The sequence below is a fragment of the Marmota marmota genome, unplaced genomic scaffold (assembly GCF_001458135.2).
Source record: "Marmota marmota marmota unplaced genomic scaffold, marMar, whole genome shotgun sequence".
NCBI lineage: Eukaryota > Metazoa > Chordata > Mammalia > Rodentia > Sciuridae > Marmota > Marmota marmota.
The window spans coordinates 4,510,776-4,533,129 of NW_026000001.1; the positions used below are offsets into that span (position 1 = coordinate 4,510,776).

Below are 22,354 nucleotides of genomic sequence, written 5' to 3' on the forward strand. Positions count from 1 at the left end.
TGGGGGATGGGGGGCCCGGGAACTGCTCCGTCCAGTGCTCAGGGTATTGCAGGTCTGGTCCTGGGCTGGGGTGGGTCATTGTGCTCCTGTCCAGACCGCTGGGAGCCTTTGGGCTACCATGTCTAGGTGTGTGTGCAAATGTGTGTCAGGAGCTTCTGCAGAGACATGTGCAGCAGGAGAGCAGGAGGGGGCAGGGCAGTGTGCAGGGCAGCAATGCCCTGCTGGCTGCCTGTGGCCAGCGGCATCCTAGGCTGCTGAGGCTTATCTTGGAGTTGCTGAGCTCCCGCCAGGGTCTGCTCAGGGTCTGTGAGGCCTCTGTCAAGTGGCTGCCTGGGGCCTGGCTGGAGAGACCACCTCAGGTTCTCTCCAGATCTAATGTCCCCTGGCTGCAGCAGGAGCCAGAGATAGGCCGACCTGTCCAGACAGACCGACAGTGGACGGGGGCATGCAAGGCGAACTCCAGGGGCTAAGAGCCCTGGCTCCACAGGCCAGACATAGGGGCGGCTGGCTGGGGGCTTATCGGCTGCAAGGCAGGCAGGGGCGTCGACCGCCACTCCTGCAGCTGGAGGCCAGCCGGGGTAGGTGGGATGCAGGTGGGCAGACCGCTGATGGGGGAGTAGAGGTATTCCCAGAACTGGCATGGCTGACGCAGCCCTGGAGCCCCCAAGCTCCCCCGTCCAGAGCTCCTCCTATCCCTGCGTCACTCCTCGTGCCTGGAGGCTCCGGCCTGAGAACCAGCCCTCAGAGGGAGCCCCAGGCCCCAGCCTTGCCCAGGAGCCCTGTCCTGCAAAGGTCCTGCTGCTGCCTGGTTGATTCAAGGCTCCCAGGGCCTGGGGTGGCAGTGAGAAGCGGAGAGCTGAGGTGTGGGTCTCCCAGCTGCTCTGGAAGATTCTCAGGCCACCATAGGGACCTGGGCCTGTGTCCTGAGGCAGAAAAGGGGTCCCACGGCCTGGACGGAAGTGCAGGGCTCTTGGCCTGTCCTCTGGGCCCTGCACCTATGCCACCATGTGGTTTTCTTGCCTGTGTCACAATGATGGGCCTGCAAGAGCCACGGTAGATGACCTCATCATCTCAAGTGGACCTTCCTGGGAACCATGAGGGTCCACATGCTCTGCTGGATGTCCCCAGCACGACCCCACAATCCCAAGTAGGTCCTGGGCTATTCTGGGCTGGGGCTCTACCCTGTCCCCACCGGGGCCCACTTTCTCAGGCTGGGGACCTTCACCGCCCTGGTAGAACACTCAGAACCCTTTGTGTCATCAAGGTGAAATCAGCAGCTCTAGCTGTCTCTACCAAGCTGCTGCCTGGCAGGGGTGACACACCTAGCCATTCCTTTGCTCTTGGGGACTGTCCTGTCTGCACCTGATCTCCCAGGGACTTCCTGCAGCCTGTTCTCACCTGGGAGGGTGCTGGCACCTCTGGTGAGCTCCCACCCTAGCAGTCAGGACCGAGGGCCCTCTATGCGGGTGCCAGGGTAGGGGATCCACACAGCATCGCCACACCTCATCCATGGGCCCCCATCTCCCCAGACATCGGTGGGCAGACCTCCCAATGCTGGCTGAGAGTGGGCTCTCTTCATCTAACGGGATGACAGAAGCCGGCCTGCCCCCAGCTGCATTCTCTAGGGACACCCCACCCCACGGAGGCTGGCAGCCCAGAGCTGCAGGCCTACTCAGCTGGGAGACCCGCTCACGGAGCAGGGCAGGACTCCTGCCTTCTCCAGACCTGCACAGTGGAGGGCCTGGGTGTGGGGAAGTTTGTTGGGTCCTTCCCAGGTGGTTTGGGGCAGGTTCTGCCATCTCTGGGTCACTCCAATGGTATCCACCTGTCCCTTGCTAAGGCAGCCTTGTATGCCCCACAAGAGGGCAAGTAGAGTGAGCCCATGTGGTGCCACCTTCCAGTTAGTGATGAGGGAGGCCGTGTGGGTGCCCTCAGGTGCCCAGGCCAGGCCTCAGCAGAAGTGTCCTGGGCCAGGCCTTCTGTCGGGGTGGGAAAGGACTTCCCAGGGACAGCAGTGAAGCCCTCACAGGGCGTTGGGTGATGGTCCTGCATGGCCCTGCCCGTGCAGCTGGCAGGTGGAGACCCTGGCAGCCCCCACTGTGGGCAGGAGAGAGTACGAGGGGCTTGCGCTACTGCAGCGGCTGCATGGGGCAGGCCGAGGGCAGACGGCTTGGCACCGGACTCACCTGGAACTTCTTCTTGGCCACAAAGTACTGCATGCGTCGAATGACCTTGATGGTGGCCCGATGGTGCTCCCGGAGCCTGTGGTGGGGAGTGGAGAGGAAGCGTGAGCAGCCACCTCTGCTGGTCATCCTTGCCACACTGTGAGAGGTGCCAGTGGCCCTGCTGCCCACAGACAGACCCTCCAGAAACAAGGAGAATGTTCAAGTCCTGGGGCTCCAGGGGAGGCAGGGGACAAGGGTTTTGGAACAGGAATGGGTTCACCTCACTGTGAATGGGAGGAGGGCCCTTTCTGTTGGTCATTTAGAAGAGGGTGGGAGTCGGGGCCTCGGGTTTGAAGGCCTGGGCCTCAGGCTCACAGCACAGTAAAGGAAACGTCCTCCTGGAGGCCGTGTGGGTGGTGCAAGACCCCCGCCGGTGGCCATGTTCCCAGCTGCACTAGCCGGCGGGCGCTCGGAGAAGCCAGGACAAGCAGGGAAGAAGCATTGCCACCCGGGTCACCCCACCTGGGTCACCCAGGCCGCTCTGCACAGGGCACAGCATGGGTCTGCTTCTAAAGTGCCTTCTAGAAATGAAGTTTCTTCAAGAAAAAAGAAACACGAGGTTTGATATGTATGTGCAAAAGGAAGAAAACACCAATGTGGAGGTCACGGGAGCTTCCTTTCGTCCACAAGGCTCGCGCCTGACCAGCCCACCTGCTGGGCATTTACTGTGATGACCAGAGTACACCGTGATGATAGCGACCGGCTATTGGAAGGCTTTTAGAGAATGCAGGACTCAAAGGGCCAAGATCCCAGCAGGAGTGGACACAGGCTGAGGTGAGCCCACACTCAGGCCGCGTGTCCTCCTCATTAGGGGAAATCATTGCACACAGGACACCCGGGTTACTCGGCTGAGAGGAAACCAGTGGAGTCCAGGGCCACCAAGTTGCCAGGAGATGAGCAGACCAGATCCTCGTGGGCAGGCCACAAGCTGTTTCCCTGGAACCCTCCGTGAACTCCTGATCTGGCATGTGGGTGAGATTGGGAGAAGCAGAGAGAGGCAGCTGCCTCGGGGTGCAGAGCCAAGCAGAGACCTCCACAGGCTCGTGTCCCTGGGGAGAGCGTCCTGGGGACTCAGATGGACTCACAGACCCCCACACTCTCAGGTAAGCCTCGGCTGTCTCAGCCCTGACCGGAGCAATCTGCCCTGACCAGGCTGTTCTTGCCAGGAGAAAATCACCAGGGCTTTCCGTTTGCTTTTCATACATGAAAGATTGAAAGTCAAGGGAAAAAACAGACCTTAGAAATAGATCTGAAGTTATGGCAATGCAGAAGCCTTGTCGCTCCTTCCAACAAGAGATGGTGGAGTCTGTTTCCCTACGACTTTGGACTGACTTTGTGACTTAACGTGCCTGTCAGAGTCGTGGGAAACTCGTGCTGTGTGTCACTCACATGCTGTTGGGGCGTGGCTGTGTGAGCAAGCCCGAGCTCCGTGGTTGGAGGAGCCTCGTGGAGAAGAGAGGTGCCCCAGCCAATAGCCACAGCACCTACCCGTAGATGGGAGTGATGCTGTCTTGGACCATCCAGCACCAAGAAGGCTGCCAGATGACTGTAGCTGCCTGAGTCACCCTGAGCAACGCTGGCAGAACCACCTCCCAGTTGAGCCAAGTCCAAATTCCTCACCCACAGAGTTGTAAGCAAAGAAAACAATTGTGTGAAACCACTATATTTATCTGTGGTTTGTGATGTAGCAACAGATAACTGATGGAGAAATTAGGATTTGTGATTTTGATCTCTTGAAACACATGGCATTGATTTTGGATCCAGGCGCTGTGCAGGGACAAGAGGCAGATCACAAGACATGGGCCTTGTGATGACAGCATGCTGCCCCTGTAACTGGGCGAGACCTCTAGGTGTCTCCAAGGGGTGAATGAACTTTGCACTGAAGAGGAATGTGAAGACCATGGGCGGAGGGGCAGACTGCGGTGGGTTAAAGATGGGTACAGAGTCTTGGCGATTCCTCCACCGAGGGCTCGAGTCATTTCCGCCATGCTCCATTTGCTTGGGCTTTGTCCTCGAGAGGCCTCGCGGTTTCATTTACCCCCTTAGAATGCTGCTGCCTCTCGGAGAAGTCTGAGTTAGCCTGCTGGAAAAGCCACGGGAAGGAGAGCCGGGGTGCCCTGACTGACAGCCGGGCGCTCCAGACATGTGAGGCGGAAGTCACCAGCTGCCCATGGCGAGCCCCAGCAAGCCCACCAGCTGAGCAGCCCAAACCACTGACCCACAGACTCAGGAGCAAATAGATGGTTGTGGTTCGCTTCTGAGTTCTTAGAGAGCTTTAAAGTAACCTTGACAAACAGGCTCAAGAAAACCGACGAGGACATGGGGAATTCCAGCAGAGATAAAAACTATACACACGTAGCAAAATGGAAATTCTAGAACAGAAAGGGCAAGAAAGGAACCAAGAATGCAGTTGGTGGGTCACTCGTAGGGGCAGTGCAGTAGGAGAGCTGCCCGCAAATCAGAGGGAAGTGGCAATGGAGCACGGAGAGAAAACAGAGATGGAGACAGAGGTGGGGTCAATGAGAAAGAGGGTAAGATGGTAGACGGCACGCAGTGTAAAGGGTCAACATCCCAACTAGGATCCTCAGATCAGAGTAAAAGCAACCATAGAAATGCAATTGAAAATCAGAAACCCAAAGATTGATGGTAAGACGACAGAAAAAAAATACATATCCTAGTATAGCTGAATGGAAACAGGTATCCATGAACTAGCATCAGGCCAAGTAGACCTGAAGCATTACTAGAGATAAAGAAGAGTAGTTCGCAATTGTAAAAGTGTCAAGTCAGCAGAAGAGATCAACTCTGTCTGCACACATCTATAAACATGACCCTAAAACATAGAAAGCAACGCAGCAAAATGAAAAGATGAAACAGAAAGTCCTCCACCACGCCCCACCGCGACTGCCAGAGAAGCACCGACCAAAAGCCGGATGTGGACAGCTCGAGGGGGCACCCGTGAAGTAGTGACCCCCGCAACGGAAGGCCACACAGGCCTCCGAGAGCACACAGAGCACTGACCCAGAGACCAGACCCAGGGCGGGAAAAGCAGGTGCCCACCCACTTCTAGGAATTGAGCATATTCTCCAACCACTGTGAAGTGAAACTAGAAATCAGTGAAAAAAATACATACACGAAACTAGAAAATCCCCAAGCAAGTCAATGAATTAGAAGATTGTTTTAATCGAATAATAAAAACCTAGGAGATACTAAGGAGCATAATTGATGAAATAAAAAAATGGACATTATATTGAGGAGAATTTGTTCAGAATTTGCTTCTTCAAAGAGGCTAAAAAATGGAAAAAGTTTTAGCAAGGTTGATAGAGTCTGTGATGTCAGGGCTTGAAAATGGAATAGGGACCGCGGACCCAGGGAGATTGGAAAGCCTATGAGGAGGATACGAACAAGAATCATCTTGGTGATTTAGATAAAACAGATTCATTCATCAAAACCACAAACTACACAAAGAAAACAGGAGAAATAAATATATCAATTGTCCAATATTAATGAAATTAAACTGGGAATTTTAATGATCTTCCGACAGAGAGAGCTCAATCTTGATGACTGTCAGTAGGCTTTTCCACACAGTTAAGGAAGAAATCCCACCAATTTGACCCAAATCTCCTCAGAAGATTTTTATGAGGCAGTGTAGCCTTGATGTCCACGTCTGACAAGGGTGTTGGAGAAAGAGAACTCAGGGTGGATCCCTCCCACCAACTAGATGCACGTATCCCAGACACGGCGGCAGTTAACCGGATCCAGCCAGGAAGGCTGGAATCAACAGCTCACTGCATCAGCACAATCGGGAAGAACCTAGAATCCACTGGAAAGATGCAAAAAAGCATTTGGTAAAATTCGAGACCCATTCTTCATGGAAACCACAAGTCTCCACGCACTAGGAGCAGAAGGAAACGCATGATCTAAACAAACAAGAAAGCAAGGAGCTGAAGAGACGGAAGCAAACAGACAGACCGACCCAGCCCTGAGCACACATCCCCCTTAACGTCAGAGGGCTGGGCACCTGGCTCCCAGGACAGGGAGAAGGCAAGGATGTGGCGCTTGCTGCTTATTTAACGTTGGCAAGAAAGTCCCGACCCATGTGTCAAGGTGAGGAACGGAGTCCGGGTGAGGGTGGCACAGGGAAGAGCAAAACTGCCATTGTTTGGAAATGATGCAATCAGGTGGGAAAAATACAGAGGGATCCTCGGACGAGCCGCTGGGATTAACAGATGGATTTAACCAGGATTCTGGTTTTAAGGATCATCTATAACAATCAGTTACTTTTCTCTTTGCCGGTAACAAACAAATAGAACATGAAATAAAAAGAAATCAATTATAGCAGTAAAATACCTAAGACATCCATCTATTTAAAGATGAGCTTGACCTCTATTCTGAGAGGCACCAAAGCCCAGGGAGAAGTTAACCAAGACTCATGGAGGCACGTGACGTGTTCGAGGGGAAGGAGACGCTACTCAAGATGACCTCCCCGCGCCAGGGCATGGGTTCTGCTCAACCTCAGACTGCTTTTGTGACTATGCTGATCCTAAAATATTTTCAAAATGAATTTGAAGAACAACAAAACTTGAAGATGCAGCCCCAGAATCAAAGACTCTGTCAGGCGGGGGGCGCTCGGGTCGGGGGCGCCCAGCAGCACGGCGCGTGCACACACAGGAAGGGGAGGAAAGAAGAAGGGAAAGATCTCTGCAGACGGCGTGGGGCTGGCAGGGGACCGAATACGGTGAGGGGACGGAGCAGCACATTCAGAGACTCACCACGCCGGTGGCCCTTGGCCTTACCACCTGGGCTGCTGCGGCTGAGTGGAGGAGAGTTCTCCTCCACGAGGCACCAGGGCCGTCTGGGCACCTGCAGGGCCGACGAGGAACCCAGAGCCCACCCCCGCCATGGCGCAGTGAAGTCGGGACCTGGGCAGGACGGCAGGGGAAGGCGTGTGCGACCCACAGGACACCAAGGGCTCTCCAATGCAGGCCAGAAGCACAAACTTTCAGAGAAAAGCTCTTGACCAATTAGAGCCCGGGGATTCCTCCCGCCTCATCCTAGGCCTGACCTGCCCAGGGCCTCACTCTGTCTCTGTCACCCCAACCCGCCCACTCGGAGGTCTCCACAGACCCTTCACTGCAAAGAGCTCCTCCTGGGCTGGGGCTAGGGCTTTGGGAGACTCTGCGTGACTACCAAGGACAAGGCATGGCCCTCAACTGGTGACAACATCCAGGGCTTCTCAGATCCTGTTTCTCTCAAAGGACCAAGTGACCACCCCAGAAACCCCCAGACACCCCTGTGCCACTCTCTAGAACAGGCAGGAGCCTACGCAGCCACACAGCCCTGACCTGGCCAGGCCAGAGAGCCAGGGCTCCGGAGTGCCTGTCCCTGTCCCAGCTCTGCTCGGCCATGGTGTGGGCGGCCACCACTCTGGGACAGCCCTGGCTACCTGGCCTCCTTGCTCGACAGAGACTCTTTGGTCTCAGAGGAAAATGCCTGTCTGATCCTTTCACAGGAGTGTGCTCCTTTCTGTCCACACTGAGTATGCTGGGAAGGTGGCCAAGTGTCCCTTCCTGGAAACTCTGACACAGGAGTAGGCTAGTGGGGATGGGGGCAGGACACAGGCCTTGGCTTGATGAGCCCTCAGGTAACGGGGCCTGGATGCTCCAGGTGGGCATGTACCTGCCCAAGGTGGGCTACTCTCTGGGCTTTTGATTTCTGCTTCTTCTGAACGGGAGGACCCACGACCCTCCCAGCTGGAGAGAGTCTTGGGAAGGACAGGGGGCCCTGGGCATTCTGGGGAGGGAAGGGATGCTGCCTGGGGAGGTAGCAGCCACCTGGCCCTGGGGCTAGGCCACCGGGTGTCAGCCCCTGAGTCACTCATCAGTCACTCATGCACCGATGGTCATGCATCCTCGGACCTACGTCTCACATGTTCATTCACTAATTCACGCACTCCGTCATTCATCCTTGGCTGGTTGAACTGCTCACGTGTGCAGCTGCTCCTCACCACTCTGCCCACCCCACTCCTTCACATTGGCGCTGGCTGGGCACACAGCCCTAGCTGGGCTGTCTTGGGGGCCGAGCCCAAGGGTTCCAGAAGGACCCTTATTTCTAGATGGGTAAAATTCCAAGCCAGGAGTCCCATACTGCCCAGGGGAGCTGGGCTGGAGTGGGCATTCTCTGGCCACCCAAGAGCCATAGTCTATATACACCGCAGCGAGAGCCATCTAGCTCCACGAGTCTCCATCAAAGTGTTTTTGCATCTTGTCTTAAAGTTTTATTTGTATATTTGTGTGGGCCTATTTCTGAGTTCTCAGTTCTGTTTCATCGATCTGTGATTATCTCTCCACCAATAATACCACACTGTCTTGATTCCTTGCTGTTCAATAGGCCTTAAAAATTGGTGACCTTGCTGGGTGCAAAATTACAGTGGTGTGTAATCCCAGCCATTAGGAGGCTGAGGCAGGAGGGTTGCAAGTTTGAGGCCAAAGTGAGACCCTGTCTCAAAATTAAAAATAAAAAGGGCTGATGATATAGATCAGTGTTTAAGCACCCCTGGGTTCAGTCCCCAGTACAAAATGAAAACAACAACAACAACAAAAACAAATAACAACAAAACCCCAAACCCAAATTGCAATCTCTTTCACTTAATCTTTCTTTTTCAAAATTGTTTTAGTTATCCTAGAATTTGTGCCTTTTCATATACATATTAGAATGAGTTTTTCCATATCTATAAAAAAAATCCTTGCTTGGATTTTGTTAGGAATTTTGTTGATTTATAGGCACTCCTGGGGAGAATTACATTTTTTGCAATTTTGATTCTTTTAATCCACAACCATAGTGTGTCCCTCTGGTTATGTGGGCCTTCCTTGGTGGCTTTCACCAGCATGTTATGATTTTTAGCATATAGTTTTATACATATTTTGTTGGAGTTACATTTAAATAGTTACATTTTTTTTGAGATGGCATTTTGCTATGTTGCCCAGGCTGTCATCAAACTCACGATCCTTCTATCTTAGCCTCCCAAGTAGCTGGGATTATAGGTGCAGCCACCACATCTGGTTAATCACATGTTGTATACATCTAAATGATTTTTTGTGCCAAGGATGAGCCCAGGGTCTCATGCATGCCAGGTAAGCATGAGGTTTGATGAATAATGTGATTTAGGTTTGATATACGTGTGTTAGTCTCTTCCTTGGCATTGTATTGCCAACACTCACCCACGTGGCTAACTGCCACCCTGTCTTAGCTGGTGTAAAACTCTGTGCTCTCCCTCCTGCTGGTGCTGTGAACGGACTTGTGATGCTCCTTCTGTCCCCTCTGGGTTGTTTGTGTGCCAGTCTCCTGTGGGTGTATTCTGAGACACACAGTTGCTGGTTGTGGGTATGCCACACTTTCAAAGTGAGTGTTCATGGCAGCCTTGCTCCTAGTTGGTGGAGACAGTCCTAGTGTTCATTATCTGTAGGAAGGGCAACATGCTCTGGCCCTTTGGTGGAGTACCATTCAGCCTTAAGAAAGAATGAAGTGCTAGCACATGCTACAACATGGATGAACCTTGGAAGCATTGCGCTAGGTGAACGGAGCCAATCATGGAAGACCACATATTGCAGGATTCCATTTATATGGAAATGTCCTGAACATGCAAATCCATAGAAATGGAGAATTAGATTGGTGATCCCCTAGGGCTGGGGTTAGGGGAATGGGAAGTGATTGCTGATGGGTGCAGAGTTGCACTAAATTTAGTAGTGACCGTTGCACAAGGGTGTGGCTGACCTTCCCAGATGGCTCCTCAGAGCAGAATTGTTCAGAGGGAAGATATACAGCTGGGGAGACTGACAGGCCCTGGAGAGAGGGTAAGGAGAGTGGGCAGGGAGCTCTGAGCCTCCCTGGACTGCCTGGGGACACCTGTTTATTCCAGGAGGGATTGCTTCCCCAGGGCCACTCAGGAACCCAGGCAGGCCACCTGCAGAGCATCTCTCTTTCCAGGCCAGGTCTGGTACCTCCTAGCTCCCCATCTGGCCCCAGCCTCATCCCTTCCAACCATCCCTTAGAGTACGGCTGACAGAGGGATTTCTAAGGGTCAAATCACAGATCCTGTGACCCAGCCATCCATTTCAAATCCCGCTGTGGCTCCCTACCACTGTCCCAATAGCATCCATTGCTCTCAGGGTGGGTTTCCTGAATCTTCAGGCTGGGCCCAAATGGAGCAGAAAGATGAGCGGAGCTATTTGGGAGGATTCCGAGTTCTGGGAGTATTCTGAGTCAATGCGTTATCTCATCACATGTGACACTAAACACGTACAGTTCCTGTGTCTTTGCCAGATGGTTTTCACTTCAGCCATTCCCGAGTGAGAGTGACCCTGGGCTGGCCCCAAGCCCAGGCTGGCCAGCACAGCCACTGCTTTTGCGGCCATAAAACTCTGCAGGATCTCAGGAGTAGGTGGCTGGTGTGGACACTGCAAAGCGACTTCTACCCCCGAATTAGGTGCAGGGATCAATTCCCCAAGGTGAAGAACACCACAGTCTAGATGTCTGTGACCCTCCAAAATTCATGTTGAAACCAGAGACAGGGTGATAGAGTCGGAACATTTATATGCCTCAAGTGTTCTTCTATGGAAGCAGCCAGGGTCCCCAGGGCAGGGGTGCTGCGGGTGGGATCTTGGGAAGACCCTTAGGCCATGAGGAGGAGTCCTTACCAATGGGATTAGACCTTTATAAAAGAAGCCCCAGGGAGTTCTCAGCTCCCTTTTACCCCTCCACCATCTGAGGATACACAGCGGGCGCCATCTTGGAAGCATTCACCACTTCACGCTGAATCTGCCCCGTCCTTCAGCTGTACTTCCAGTGTCCTGATCAGTAACTTCTACTTACAAATCGCCCAGCCTAAGGTATTTTGTTACGGCAGCCCAAGTGGACTCAGATGCCAAGTATATTTCGTTGGAACCCCCAGAGACCACAAGGTACAGACCAGATAAACAGCTACTTAATCCCACTCCACTCAGTGCTGTCCATCCTAACTCCACCTAACTCACTCAACTTGGTTAAGATCGCCTCAGTTAAACTTAATGTAGCTAAACTTAGTGAATTCCACATGGTTCAGTTCAGCGTGACTCAAGTTGGCTCAAGTCAAACTCAGCACAATGAAACTCCAAAGCTGTTGCTGGGAAAAGTTGAATGTGGGAATGAGGATGAATGGACCCAGGTGCGTTGAGGATGCTCTGAGGGTGTGGACGAGCATGCGGTAAACCCCCCAACACAAAGGTGTCAAGGTAGCAGCAAAGTTTGCAGAAAGCAGAATGGCATCTTGGAAGACACCTGTGAGCCCCTCTGTGAGCTTCGGATGGGGCCTGCCATGCCCTGGTGTTTTAAGAGGGCAGACTTGAATGGTTCACTCTCCAGAGCAGCCCTAAGGCCATCACAAAGCCCCCAAGTGAGCAACATCCCACGTCACCAGCATTGCTTCTGGGGACACTAAGAAGGGAGAGGTTATGGAAAGAGAAGTTGGAATTTGAATGGCTTCCTGAGGAGCTGAACCCAGGAGGTGGGACCCTGGCCGCTGTGGGGTCATCTAGGCCCTGTCTAGATTATCTTTGCCAGTCAGTCCTTGGGGATGAGAAAGATAAATGTGGTGACCCTAGGACAATCAGGAGTAGTCCAATTTCCAGAAAGCTCCTCAAATCACTAATCTTAGATAAGCGTGTGGAAGAGAGTGGTGGCCAGGCTGTGGGGGCAAAGCCCTGCCTAGGTTCGCCCGTGGTCTGACAGGTGTGTGATGGACATTCATCAAGCCATTCCATTCCCTTCTCTAGGAGGGACGTGTTGGAAGATCCTCAGTGGATCCTGACATCATGGGTCTCACCAAACCTTCTGAGAACTTATCATGCACTGTGATCTGATCGCAACTTTTGCAGTTCTGGGAAGAAGAGTGAAAGTCTCCTTACCTATCTTCACACACAGAAGCTTCATCTGACTATAGATCTTAGCAACTCAGCACACAACTTTTTCCTTTTCCTTATTAAGTAGAGAATTTTCACCTAAAGAAAGCACATTACAGCTCCTCTTTGGGCACATCCGAATGGTCAGCATCACTACTTTTGTGCTTTGGGACCACTGAGTTAAACACAAGCACTTGAAACCTTGCTCAGTTACTGAAATGAGATGGTTGCTAAGTAACTAACAGGTACATAGCATATACAGTGTGGAAACACTGGGCAGAGGGATAATTCATGTCCCTGGCAAGACAGAGGGGAATAGCATGGATTTCATCACACTACTAAAACAGCAAGCAATTCAAAATGTATGAATTGTTTATTTCTAGAATTTTTCATTTCATATTTTTGACCATGGTTGGTGTAACTGAATTGTAGAAAGGTAAACCTTGGAGACAAAAAGTGGGTAACAGGAATCACTCAATGATAGTTCTAGGGAACATTTTAAAGAACTAGACGGTGTGTAGCAAGCACCTACCCAAGGAGCCCGATACCACGGGGGTGTGGAAAGGTAGAGACAGGAGATGGTACACTGAGTGTGAAGCAGAGACATAGTCACAAGAAGGCTGTTTGGGGAAGGCCTGGGGAGTCCCGCCTGTTTGAGCCACAGTATCCAGGTGTGGCAGTGTAACCCAGAGAGGCTCAGCACAATTCCTGCCAGAGTAGGGCACCAGGAGACATCAGCAACCCGGACAGAAATCACAAGAACACCACCAGCAGCCACCAGTGACTGTGGCCCTGGGCCTCATCTTTGGTGAGCATGATTCGCCCTCATGCTCACAGGGAGAGGAACCGATGCAGGACAGAGCTCAGGCTCCAAGAGGCCACCCTCCTGGGCTGTGGTGGCCTTGCTCTGGAGGTGCAGGGACAGCAGCCTCACCAACCTCTGTTCTTGCTCCCCCTCTGTCCCCTGCAGGTCCTAGCAGGAGGATGATGGCGGCCTTTGTTTAAGAAGGGTGTTGGTGAGGGCTCACTGGGGATGGCAACTCTCTCAGAACAGTGGCCAATTTGCAAGGGGAGGACATTCCACTGGGAACTCGGACCCTTGGAGGTGAGCTCTTGGTGCCTCCATGTCAACAGGACTCAAATCCTCACGTCAGAGGAAGGGGCTGCTTGGAGGAGCGCCATGGGATCGATGCCCACTTTGGGCTGCTCAGTCCTCACCTCCCTCTCCCGGTGGACCCCCCACCCCTCTCCCAAATGTGCCGTCCATTTCCTTCCAAGAACCCTGGGCTTCTCCTGAAGTGGGGGTGGAGATGAGAGAACCCCACGCTGTGCCTTGGCTGGTTCTGGCAGATTCTTTGAGCTTTGGAGGCCTTAGGAGCTCAAGGGCCCAGAAAGGAAACCAGAAAGGCGTGGATGGGGACCATTTTCACTCCGACAAGGAGGTGGCCTCAGGGAGAAGGATGCAGGACAGCCAGACATGCCCGGGCAGCTCCGAGCTTCGGAGATTATTGGCTCTCAAGGAAGCCTGTGGCTGGGGCCTCCCTGGGGCGCGGGGAGCACGGGTGCCCCAAGTTTGGCGGGTGGCCTGACAGTCCGAGGCAGCCTGCGCAGAGGGCCTGGGAAGGAAGCAGCAAAGAAACGCATCTTTGTCCGGGCTTTGTCCCGGGAGGGGCTGGCACGCAGACAGAGGGAAAGAGCCGGCGAGGTTGGGGTGTAAGCAGGCGCTGCGGAGGACCCCATTTAAATCCTGGGGAGATTATGAGGACGTTTGTTGCAGGCTGTCAGCCCTCATTAAGTTAATGGAACCGGCGAGTTGGCTGGCTTCCAGCGCGCCGGAGAAAGAAAACAAGAAAAGTGTTTTCAGCGAAAGAGCCAAGAGATCCCGTTTCTCTCAGCAGCCCCGGGAGATTACGAGCCATCAGTAATGGCCTCACCAAAATGACTTATTGGGAACTTGTTGATTAAAACAAGGGAGAGAAAACCCCTAATGTCTAAGAAGAATTACATGGGCTTCTTACTGGTCTTCGTCTAGAAAAGTGATTTGTGAGCATTTCCTTCCAAAAGCTTTGTGAATTATAAAGCAACCCGTCCTGGCCAGGGCCCCTGCAGCCGCTTGGGTTACAGGCAGGAGAGGAAAAGACACAGAGCTAAAGGGGATCCGTGCAGAATTGAGGTGCAGGGGATCAGAAACCAGTCGGACACTGCTTCCACGGCCCCAGGGAAGGCTCCCCGGGGGCCCAAGGAGGGGTCCAGCAGGCAGAGAGCATGTCCCTCCAGGGCACAGGGCAAGCACCTGAGGCTTGGTCACAGGGGAGGTCCCTGGTCCCCTTTCTAGCCCAGCTAAGTGGGAAGGAAAGCTCTGCCACGAGGCGCTGAGGGACTCCTTGCAAGGGCCCTCCTGGAACACCTTGTTAGGTGCCCTGCTTCCCCTCCCCGACGGATTCCCTAACCTGCCAGGTCACCCACAAGCCCAATAGCTGTTCCTCCAACTCCCGAGGCCTTGGCCCTGGGCCGAGAGCCCCATCCTGTTCCAGCCCTGTCTTTCCTCTTGATACCTGGCATTCCTCAACCTGCCCAGCTGTGGACCTGGTCTCTGGGCCCGCCAGACCTCAGGTGGGGGCTCCTCTAGGTCCCGCCCTAGCCCCAGGTTCCAACAAGATGCCCCTGAGCCCCAGGGCCCCTCCCAGCCTCTTGGCCCGTCTCCCTTCCGTTTTCCATGCATTTACACGACACGTGTCCCGGACTCAGTTGTTCCGGCCCCTGTACTTTTAAAGACGTGTCTTAACTCTGTCACCTTCTTGTGCAAATAAGGACGCTTAGGGCCCAGAGAGGCTCGGTCACTGGCCCAGGGTCATGCAGCCCGAAGGGGTATGGCTGATTCGCCTTCAGAGCTGCCGCCCTGGCTGGAGCTCATTCCAGACCACGGAGTCCCGTGCTCCCGACCACAGCCAGGCCTCCCAGCCCCCCTCCCGTCCACGTCTTTCACTAGCGACCCCAATGCCCGCCTTACGGTGCCTGTACCCCTGCCGGCCATGGCCAGTGAGCCCTGTTCCACACACAGTGTCCACCCATTCTTCCCGAGTCAGGTGGAGGAGCTGGGCCGGAGTCCTGTGGGACACGGCCCCCTCTCTGGAGGCTCCACCAGGTTCCCCAGGCTTCTTTAACCCAGGAATGGCAGAGGGCTTGTTGCCGCGGCTGCTCCCCTCCCCTTGCTGCAGAGGCCTCGCCCACCCCCCTCACCGCACCCTGAGTAGCTCCTGTCTGGTAACACAGGGGACCCAGAGCTGCCCTCCAGGCCATGGCCCACAGGGTGACGACTGTAGAGGGCTGTGGCCCTGCACGCATGGTGGCTGATCGAGGGGCAGAGACCTGTCCGTCGGGTCCCACTCACCTGGCCAGATCACCCCCCCAAGCTCATGTGGGGGTAGAGAAAGGCCTAGCCTGTTCCCCTCCTGCACAGATGGCCTTGAGGCCCAGAGAGGGAGGGGCCGAGGCAGCCAGGGGGACTCAGCTCTGTGACCGAGCCAGGCCTGCTGCAGAGAGCGAGGGTCCCCGCTGTGGACTTTGGGCAGCCTCTGAGATGCCCACACCTCCAGCCGGGTGTGGGGTCCCAGCCCCTCCCTGGATCTCCCAGCCAGGCACGTTCCACTGGAGATGCTCACCTCCACGTGTCTCCTGGCCACAGGCCCAGATGGAGGGAGGGTGGTGCCGTCCCTGCCTCAGGATGCTAAGGGGCCCTGCCCGGGGACCCACGGCCACACAGACCAGGTCCCACAGCTAGCCCACGGCACAGCATTCCCCCAACACACACAACCCCCTCACTCCTGTGAACAGGACGCCCACACCCTGGAATTCACACGTCTGGCCCCTACGTGGCCTCACCAGGGAGAGGTGTGAGGGACACGCTGACCTGAGCTCCTGAGGAGGGACTTTCCACTCCCTCTCGTAAGAACTGGGGTCACAACAGGACCCTGCCAGGCCCCTGCCTGACTTGGGGGCTGGGGATGAGAGTGAGGTTCTTTCTCTGCCTGGTCCTGGGCCTCCCTGGGGCCCATGTCCATGAGGGAAGAGCTGGCCTCCTGCCCAGTCCTGGGCCCTGCCCTTCCCCAGGGCAGAGTGTGGGTGTGACGTGGATTCCTGCGAATCAGATATTGTTTTCAGAACCCTGGGCCCGAGCGGTCTTCCCGGAGTGTCCTTCTGTCGGTGGGGGGAAGCAGGCAGTTCCTGGTTTATTTCCAACATGACTTGCTCGGAGCCCAGGGGATTGTTTTGAAAGGACAACATTATTGTTCCTCATCTGCAAAGCTGGGGGAAGCCAGATCCCCAGCCCTGGCCGCCTCACCTGCTCCGGCCAGTCCCCACGGCTCACCCCCTGCCCAGGACCTTCCTTCTGGTCTCTGGACGCCCTGCCCCCCACAGCCCCCTGTGCAGATACCCCACCCGCTCTGGCTTCAGCTCCCCTTCCCCACATCCTGCCTGTCCACCCCTCCCCCTCGGACCCTGGCCCTTCCGCAGGAAGCCTGCCTGCGTGTCCACTCCCTGCAGCCGTGCTCCCTGCCCCTGGGGCACCTGGGAAAGACTGCGCTGGGGCCTCCGGGGGCAGAGAATCTCAAGGATCTGCTTTTCTCAGGGGCGCTGGGGCGGCTGCCGCCTGGGCCAGCAAGGACAGAGCATGGGTTGCTCGGGTGCGGGCGGCCCACTGGGCAGGAGGAACACAGAGCTGGGCAAGGCCCTCGGGGCAGCACGGGCCCCCCGCCTCTCCCTCCTCCCGAAGGGAAGGAGAGGTTAATAAACCAATTACTTTGGGCAACGAAGCAAAATAAGTCCCATTAAAGTAATTAATGTCCTTCGCACAGTCCCCATTGGAGAAGACTAATAAATTGGGCTTTGTCACCGTCCGGTCATTTCTTTCCAAGGCGTTTCTTCATTCCCCTCCAGCAGCACAGTTTAAGGCTCTGTTAATACTTTTAAGACGGGCTCAATGCCAGACTAATTAGATTTGCATTTCCACCAGGGGCCAGGCTGGGCGCGGATGTGCCCAATGAGAGAGGCCCCAGGAGCCCTCGGGGCCCCGGGGACAGCACCCGCCTTTGAGAAGGGGCCATGTGTGGATTCCCACGCTGCCTGGGGCGATGGCCTGTTCCCCTGTCTGCCTGTTCAGCTTCCCTGTCCCGGGAAACAGAGGCCAGGGCTTTGATCAGGCCCGGGCCAGACCTCCTCCCGGGGGTCCCTTCCTGTGCTGCCCCCACGGGGGCCCACCGGGCCCAACAGAGCGATCCATGTCTGGGGTCTCTCCAGGGGCCCAGAACCAAGTCCTGGTGGGTTCTAGAAGGGCGGTGCAGAAAGGGAGGGAGAGCTACTTCAGCCACCAGGTCAGGGGCAGCGTCACAGTGCTGAGAAGTGTCGACAGTGGGGACCCTGCATGGGGGTAACGAGGAGGGCACTTTTTCTCTGGGGTCCTCCCCCAAACCACAGCCTCAGTCTAGCTCTGAGAAAGTGCCAGGCAAATTCAACTCAGGGGTTCCCCGTGGTGCCCTTGACCAGTCCTCCTCAAAACTGCTCAGGTCATCAATAAAAAATGAACTCTCCTAACCAAGAGGAGCCCCAGGAGGCAGGACCACATGTCAGGTGGGTCCTGGGACAGAAAGGGGTCCAGAGGGAAGTGGAGGGGCAAAGACAGCATGGGCTTCAGCGGACCTGGCGTGCCACCGGGCTCCACAGTCGCGAGGAGTGCGGGACTCCTGCCAACGTGTGGGGCTGGTGACAGGAATGCAGGCGAGGACGTGGGGACTCTGCTGCCTTCAAGACTCTGTACCTCTACAAGCCTCCCCAAACACAAGTTTATTTAAAATAAACATGGATTCATGGTGCTGAGAGATGAGGGGTGGCAGAAGAGGGCCTCCAGCTCAGGCCTCCTTCCCCTGAGCAGGCAGGCCATCAGCAAGTCCCTGCAGCCATCACAGGGAGCCCCCAGCTCTGCGGGGTGCTGAAGCCAGGTGGAAGGACCCCCCTGGGTCCCTGGGGCTTCCCCCACTTCTGCCCCTGAAGACCTGAGTTGTGTAAGGTGAGGAATTCAGGAGGTGGCGCAGGACAGGGGCTCCCCCTGGGCACAGTGGCCACTGGGCAGTCTCTCCTCCCTCTGAGACTTAGCAGGCCTCCGAAGCCACAGCCTCCTAGATGCCCCCTGGGTGTGACAGTCCTGGGTCCTGCCCGGGTGGGGGTGTGGGGAGGCAGCTCTGCATGGAGCTCTACCCGGCTCTAACACACCAGGACTCCATCTGGCTCCTGGTCTGCCTCCCGCTCTGAGGGACAGGTACCTTGGCTTGGCCTTGTCAATAGGACCTCATGAGCCCAGGTGGCACCAGGACCAGTCAAGGACAGATACAAATAAGCTCCCAGAGAGGTGCCGGGGAGCCTCAATCCAACTCACGTCACTGAACGTGAGTGTGTGCCTCGGGGCTCCAAGGGCATGGTCCAGGGGGTCAGGAATAAGCAGGGTCAAGGTCTGAACGAGTCAGCTAGAAGCAACAGGAAGAGCACAGCTGAGATGTGTGGGCCAGGAAGGGACAGGAGAGAGGTGGTTGGGCAGGAAAGCTGTCCCAGTGATGCCGCGGGTCCAGCTGAGCTCTGAACACCAGCTACGCGTCTGAACCGCAGCGTGCAAGCGCATTTGTCAGGCAGCAACTGCCTGATGCCACCAGGGTACAAGAGGTGTGACAACAGGCAAAGGATGGGCGTGGCCGCATACCACCCCACCCCGATGATGCCCAGAGCCATCTAGCCCACCCTGTGCACATCTACTTCTGAACTTCCTATATCACGTGTCTGGTCCATTCTCCTTCTTTTAATGTTCTCAACTATTTAAAAATTCAAAGACCCCGCTAGCTCACAGATCCAGCAAAATTGGTGGCAGGTCCTAGTTTACCACCCTTGACAAAGGATCAGTATAATAGACAGACCTCTTTAAGATTGCTTGCTAGACCTTTGTGCAGATCGAGAAAAACACCAGTGTGCTGATGAAACAAGGAGACATAAAAGAGAGAAAGTGCCAGAATAACAAAACCAGGAGTCCCCTGGACATCTATGTGCTTGGTGACACTGATGAAATGGATAGACTCGCAGAACTAGATAGAATGTCAAAGTTGGTGCTAGAAGAAACAGAGAACTTGAGTAGACAAGGATTTTAGAAATTCAAAAGTAATTAGAGACATCCCCGCCCCAAACTCAGGCGTGGTGGGCTTTGTAGGTGACCTAAACCCAAGTTTGTAAAACATCTAAGGGGCCACAGAAAATGGAAAAGGAGCCATATGTCCTTGGGGCTGGCCCAGCAGGCACAAAGCCCTGGGTCTGAACGTCAGCCCCACAAAATAAAACAGGGTGATGTATTCCAGCTCATTTTCAGAGTCAGTGAATTTGATTCTGAACCCATGCAAGGAAGATACAAGAAAAGAGAATCATAGGCTTGTTTCACTTGTGAATATGGAGGCGAAATCCTCAATAAAATATTGACTAACCAAACCCAACAATGTATAAAAAGAAAAAAGAAGAAGAAGAATCAGGATTTGTGTCAGGAATGCAAGGACAGTTCAATACCACAGTCCCTCAGTGTGGTTCTCACTCGTGTGGGTGTTCCTATGGGTATGGAAAGCACTCATAAGCCTTCTTCTTTTAAACTTCTTATGGTTAAAAAAAATTCATCTTTAAAGAACAGGAATAGAAAAGAATTTCCTTAAGCTGGCAAAGGTTACAGACTAAAAACCTAGAGCAAACAACAAATGGAGAGGCACTGCCACCAGTAGCTGGATGAGCCAAGGGCCCCGGTCCCAGGTGTGGAAGGTCGTGCTGGAGACCTGCTCTGAGCAGAGGAGAAGGAAGAAATAAGAGGGAAGAGTGGGGAGGAGAGACAAGACCGTCATGATGCTCAGTTGAAGGCCTCACCTGGGGAAGAGCAGCCGCTCGGCCGTTCAAACCGACCCAAGGTCCCAGCACGGTTGCCAAATACAAAATCAGCCCCCAAACCCATGGTGCTTCTTGACACTAGCCACTAAGTCCCAGGGAACATAGACTCTGAAACGGCATGGGAAGGAAAGGACGTGTCGTCTGGGAGTCCGGAAGCAAAGCCCCAAGGCCCTCTCCCGAGAAGACTTCAGGCTGCAGTGGAGGACGGCGGAGGGCAGTGGACTCGGCCAGGAGACTCCCGGCTCTGGATTTGCAGGTATAACATGGAGGGTCCAATTTTCCCCAGACTCAGTGAAGCCAATCCCACCCCAAGGAAATCTCCGGGAAACTCAAAAACCTTGATCCTAAACGTGCCCAGGACCCTGAGTCACTCTGAGAAGAGGTCAACGGATGTGGCTGGGTGCTCTTCTGGGCATTAGAAATCCAGGGCGCACCAGGGCATTAGGCCTGGGGGACCCAGCCGATCACAGCACACTCCTCACACAGCTAGAAGCAGACCACCAATGGGATGCCATCGGCCACCACAGAGAGGTGGAGAGGCAGGGAGCCACACCCCTGAGGAGCAGGAAGCCGGATTCTTACCCAGCCCCAAGGGTACAGAAGCCATCAAAGAGGAGGGACAAATCACACATTTGATAGAAGACAATGTGGGAAAACATCTCCAAACAGCACACAGCCCCAGAGTGGATGCACCCTGTCTGTCACAACTTAGGGCCTCTGTTCCCAGAAGGACTCTGACCTCGGCAGAGGACTCTCCCAGGCCTCACACCTGCGGCATTGAGTCCCCACCGGATCCCTGCTTGTCTTCATGGATTCCCTGTTCCCTCCCACCTCCTCTGCAAGATTCTCAGCTCTGTGGACGGGGATCTTGACTCCTGTGTCCACACTTGTACCTCAGGGCCTGGCATACCAGCTGCAGGGCCAAGGAGCATTGGTGGATGGACAAGGAAGAAGAGCGGAAGGAGGAGGTGCCCAGGTGGCACACTGGCCCTGCTAGGACACCTTGGCTCTGCCTGCTCTCAGGTTGGCTTCTCTTGCACCTGGGCGGGAACCTCATGGGATGCAGAGAGGGCTGTCCTTCCCGCCCAGGGGCTGAGGACCTGGGGAGCTAGGTGCCAGCCCATTTGGTGGAGCTACCAGGACGTCCACTCCTCTGAGTGCTGCGCGGCCTGCCCTTGAGAGGCCAGAGTGGCGGGGTGTCCTGAGCAAGCTGCTCAGAAGGGGGCAGCTGATGGTGTCCGCCCTCCAGAGCTGGGGCAGCGGCGTCCTTCCCTGATGATCCTCCATCCAAGAGCCTGGATCTCGGGCCCCTGGGAATCCCATTCCAAGTCTTTCAGCAAGCGGGACCGGTGGGCCACAGGCTCCCGTGGGCTGGGGGGACTGGGGGCGGTAACTCCGCAGGGCCCTCAGAAGTCCCCACCAGACACCACCCCTCCCCGAGCCCCTGCTGGTCACTCCAGCCTGGACCAGGGGCTTGAGCTTTGGGGAAAAACGAGCAGTTGATTCTGACTGTGGCTGAGGGAAGGTGAGGGGGCCCAGGGGGACCAGCCACAAGGTGGCTGATGGGCACCTGGGGCTCAGAGCCCAGGCCCGACCTGGGTCATGGGAGAATGTGCACCATGGACCCTCAGGCCAGCACCTGAGGCCCAGCAGGGTATGCCTGCACCTGCCGCCCTGTGACAATAGCGATTTAATTTCACCTGCAGTGTCCCGCCCTGCGGGAAGGACCCCACAGGAAGGATTCTCCTGGAGGCAGTCTGGTGCGCCAGGCGGCCTCGGCTACCTTGCTGGCCACTGCTGTGAGTGCAAAGGCCTGTAGCTTGGTGTGCTCCGGCCATAGGTGACGGGAATCGGAAGCAGTGTGTACCGCACTCAGGTCCGCAGGCCCCCACCCGTCCCTCTAGAGGGTCACTGTAAGTCCTAGGCTTTCTCTTTGGTGGAAGCAGAACTTAAAGGTGCCCGTGGCGCAGCCTGAGGACGAGTTCTCACAGAACCTCTTCGGTGCCCTTCCCTGTGTCTTAGCCGTTTAATCCATCCCTCCCCCCCAGTCGCCCATCCCATTCTCACAGAAAGCTGACATCTGCTCTGTGCCCTCACCTGGAACACAAAATCCAGCTCACCCACCTGCGCACAGGCACACACCTGGGGAGCAGGTGAGGGGACAGGCCGGGGAGGGGAAGGCAGTGCAAAGAACAGTCACCCCACGACTCCACGGTGTTTGTTTTCCTTGTAGGCTGC

At 55.2% G+C, this 22,354-nt stretch overlaps 1 protein-coding gene across 1 annotated transcript in view; it reads right to left on the minus strand.

The window, feature by feature from the left end:
* Positions 1–22,354, minus strand: part of Kcnq1 (potassium voltage-gated channel subfamily Q member 1) — a 288,888-nt gene that overhangs the window by 59,771 nt on the left and 206,763 nt on the right. The window contains exon 12 of the mRNA XM_015503067.2: positions 2,187–2,262. Coding sequence (XP_015358553.2) covers positions 2,187–2,262 — 76 coding nt within the window. The remainder of the gene's footprint in view (positions 1–2,186; positions 2,263–22,354) is intronic.